The 3,886-nt window shown below is 41.4% G+C and overlaps 1 protein-coding gene across 1 annotated transcript; it reads left to right on the top strand.

Moving 5' to 3' along the window:
• The first annotated feature begins 1,842 nt into the window (after nt 1-1,842).
• Nucleotides 1,843-3,115, top strand: LOC109014300. Its single transcript, XM_035690732.1, has 3 exons — nt 1,843-1,938; nt 2,059-2,313; nt 2,774-3,115. Exons 1-3 carry the CDS (start codon nt 1,843-1,845, stop codon nt 3,113-3,115), a joined length of 693 nt encoding a protein of 230 aa, XP_035546625.1.
• Nucleotides 3,116-3,886: the final 771 nt, after the last annotated feature.

The raw sequence follows: 3,886 nt of genomic DNA, 5'->3' as shown, positions 1-3,886 counted from the left end.
GCGCTTATCGAGGTTACTATTCACTCAAAAAAATTCATAATAAACTTAGTTCTAAAAAATTCTAAATATTCATATTAACCTATAGTAAAAATCGTTCACCGAAATTCAACCCCGAAGTGCCCCTAAAAATAATTTCACAATTTTCAACAAATGTTTCGTCCGGAATTATGAAAGTAGGCTATTGCGCCATAAAATCCTAAATAATCCACTGAGTCTAACGACGTAGACCATAATGCATTCTGACACTTCTAACTATTTCAAATAATTAAACTCATATTTCTAGCACCAACACTCACTATGTTGATAGACTAACAATGAATTTCTAGCGAGCTATTACACATAGGCCACCTTAGTCAGTAGCAACCCCTCACGATGAGCCATCGCTGAAGCTTACAGTACCTCTCTGTTTTTTTCTCTCAATGTGCGCAGCTCTCTCTCTCTCTCTCTCTCAATACCCTGCCACCATGACCACCGTCGTCCACCGCCCAGCCCATTGCTCCGCCACACATTTCACTTCTCTCTCGGTGAGCCTCCGTTCGTTTATTAGTCTCTATTTCTTTTTACAAATTTTAATAGGATGGTTTACGTATGTTTTGATGCATGCTATTTGGTTAAAATAAAAACAAATGTTTTAATTACATTATTTCCCTTCGAGTTACAAGTTATTTATTCTACATTACTTATGAGATTCTGTTTAAGAATAAAGTATTTTCATACATGACTAGTGTAGACATGAGCTATTTTAGCATTTTGTTTCTGAACTGTGCAAAAGAGAGCGAATATGAAATTTTGTGCATAAATTATGTTTTCATGATCTAATTATGTTCCGTTCTGAATATGTTCTGTACTATGATATGATATGATGTGATTTCTGAAAACCTCTGGCATAACATTATGTTTCTGTTTCTATTCCATTTTGACCATATCATGGGTGTAAAATTGTGGCCTCTATTCGGATTGGTACCAACTTTTCTATTTCCAGTGCACCCACTTTGGAAGCAAAGTGGTTTTCTGTGTGGTCTTTCCTGTGTGCCCACTCGAGGCTCCGATAATAATAAGGGGGAGATTCACATTTTATTTCTGCTCGGTTGGCCGCTGGGGTTTGCACAACCATACCACGAGGTTTAAACACGGTCTCTGTTCTGATATGATAAGATAAGATGTGATGTTTCAGTTTATGCTATGGCAAAAGGATTTTGATTATTAATATTTTGAACTTTTGCTCTGATATTATGATAACATATTTTGACTTTACATTCTAAAAGTAAATGTTCCTATTCTGCATTCTGAAAGAAACAGTTTTGTTCTACATTCTGAAAGAAAGTATTTTGTTCTGCATTCTAAACTCTGTAAATGTTCATGTTTACACACTAGTATATGTTCTTGGCTTACGGAGTTGTTGATAACTCATCCCTTGTCTCCAAATATTTTTCAGATGATCTTGATGGTTCTGCTGGAGAACAAGAGTAAACAATGTTAGAGAGGTTTGATGTTCGTAGAGGAATAAGTGTCCGAGTGTACAAGTGCTTATTTGAGAGTCATAGTTAGTAAATGGATTATTTTTGGTTATTTTGACACGATGAGTTATTGATATTTTTTAGTTTTTGGGGAGTTTCTAATTTATTTTATTGAAAATTTCTTTATTGTCCCTATGAAGGAACATGGATATTTGGGTTGCGCAAATGAATTTATATTTTATCGAGTTTTTTGGATTTTATAGTTGTTATATTGGAATTGATATTAAGTATTAAGAGTTAACTCTTCGGACCTTCGGGATAGGGGCGTTACAAGGGCAGCATTGGCATCCACATCATCACAAACGAGGGTCGGGAGCACCACTATATGGCAACACTCACCATCAAGACCACCAATAATGAAGCAGAGTACGAGGTCTTAATAGCAGAACTATCCGCCGCCAAGGCGCTGGGTGCCAAGCAGGTCGAAATGAAAGCTGATTCTCTAATAGTAGTCGACTAGGTAACAAGGGCCTATGCAACCAAAGGGGACAAACTGAAGAAGTACCTTGAGCAGGTACTTGAGCTCTGCGACCGGTTCTAGTACGTTTCCATAGTACAAATTATAAGGGCGGACAATGCAGTGGTAGACAAGTTGGCCAGGGCGACATCAGCAAAGGATGACACAGAATTCACTTGGGAGGTAATGAGGAAGCTGATGGAGGTGCCAACCGTTGGGATCCCAGTAGCGCACGTCGGCCCTAAGACATCAGAATGGGCCAACGAAATAGAAAACTACCTAGAAACATGGAAGCTCCCTAAAGGAGGCAGTAAGGAAGAACAAGTGGAAATCGGTACGGTTTGTAAAAATCGAGGGCGTCTTGTATAAGAAGGGTTTCACAACCCCTTGCTAAGGTGCATCTCACCCGAAGAAGCATAGTATGTCCTCGCAGAAATACATGAGAGCGTCTATGGTAATCATTCAAAAGGGAAAGCCTTAGCAAGAAAAGCCCTAAGGACAGGGTAATATTGGCCCAATGCCGTCAGAGATGCCAAACAATTCACCAAAAGATGCACTCAGTGTCAAGTGTACGCCTCAGTCCCACACTGCCCACCAGAAAAATTATCTTCCATCACCTCCCTAGGATCCTTTACCCAGTGGGGGTCGACTTGGTTGAACCATTCCTACCAGGAAAGGGCAGGGTGAAGCACATGATAATAGCAGTAGACTACTTTACAGTGTGGATGAAAGTAGAAGCTCTATCCACCATAACAACCAAAGTCGTCACCAGGTTCCTATGTAAAAGTTTTGTGTGCAGATTTGGGATCCCAACACTATAATCTCTAACAATGGAAGGCAGTTCGATTCGGAGGATTACAAAACATTGTTTCAGGAACTTGGGATAAAGGTAAGAAACTCATCGCCTGGGCACCCTCAGGCAAACGAGCAAGCAGAATCAACAAATAAGTCCCTACTCGAGATCCTGAAAAAGAAATTGGGCGACCAAAAAGGCGAGTGGGTAGAAGAGCTTCCAGGAGTATTGTGGGCCTATAGAGCTTCGGTGAAGACCCCAACAAGGGAGACCCTTTTCACTTTGGCGTTCAAAAGTGAAGCAGTCGCCCCCACAGAAGTTGCCCATGTACCAGACCAGCCACTTTAACTAGGGAGAGAATGACCAAGCTACCGGCAAGCAACTAGACCTACTTGAAGAGATAAGAGAGGAGGCGGAAGTCTGAAAAATCCTCACCAAGTGAAAAGTTGAGCAGTACTTCAACAAGCGGGTTAAACCTAGATCATTCAAGGTCGAGGACCTGGTCCTAAGGGAAATAGGGGTCACGACCCATGATGATGGGAAGCTCAGCCCAAAGTGGGAAGGGCCCAACGTAGTAGTGGCCAACAACCGTCTAGGGTCATAAAGTCTAAAAGACAGCAAAAGAAGGGAGGTACAATACCCATGGAATGCAGAACACCTAAAGAGGTTTTACCTTGAAAAGTTTTTTTTCTTATGCATTTATTTTAAAGATCGTTTTAGTTTTTGAAATGTACACTTTGATGGAACTAAAAGCAATAAAAGTGGGTAGACATTCAAACAAGTGCAATCCAGAAAGGCACGGAGGTAAGAAGACCCCACGATCCACTCAATAGTTAGCCACCAAAGGATGAGTTACACACTCACAGTGCACTAAAGAGATAGCCACCTAAGGACGAGTTACACACTCACAGTGCACTCAACAGTTAGCCATTGAAGGTCGAGCTATACACTCGCGGTGCAACCAAGAAGGGCGTGGAGGTTAGTAAACCCCACGCCCCACTCAATAGTTCGCCACCAAAGGAGGAGTTACACACTCATGGTGCGCTCAACAGTTAGCCATCAAAAGTCGAGTTACGCACTCACGGTGCAACCAAGAAGGGTGTGGAGGTCAGAAGACCT

This window comes from Juglans regia, chromosome 6, assembly GCF_001411555.2.
Source record: "Juglans regia cultivar Chandler chromosome 6, Walnut 2.0, whole genome shotgun sequence".
NCBI classification, from domain to species: Eukaryota; Viridiplantae; Streptophyta; class Magnoliopsida; order Fagales; family Juglandaceae; genus Juglans; species Juglans regia.
The sequence above is the reverse complement of the archived record's forward strand: the minus strand, read 5'-3'. Positions and strand labels throughout refer to the sequence as shown.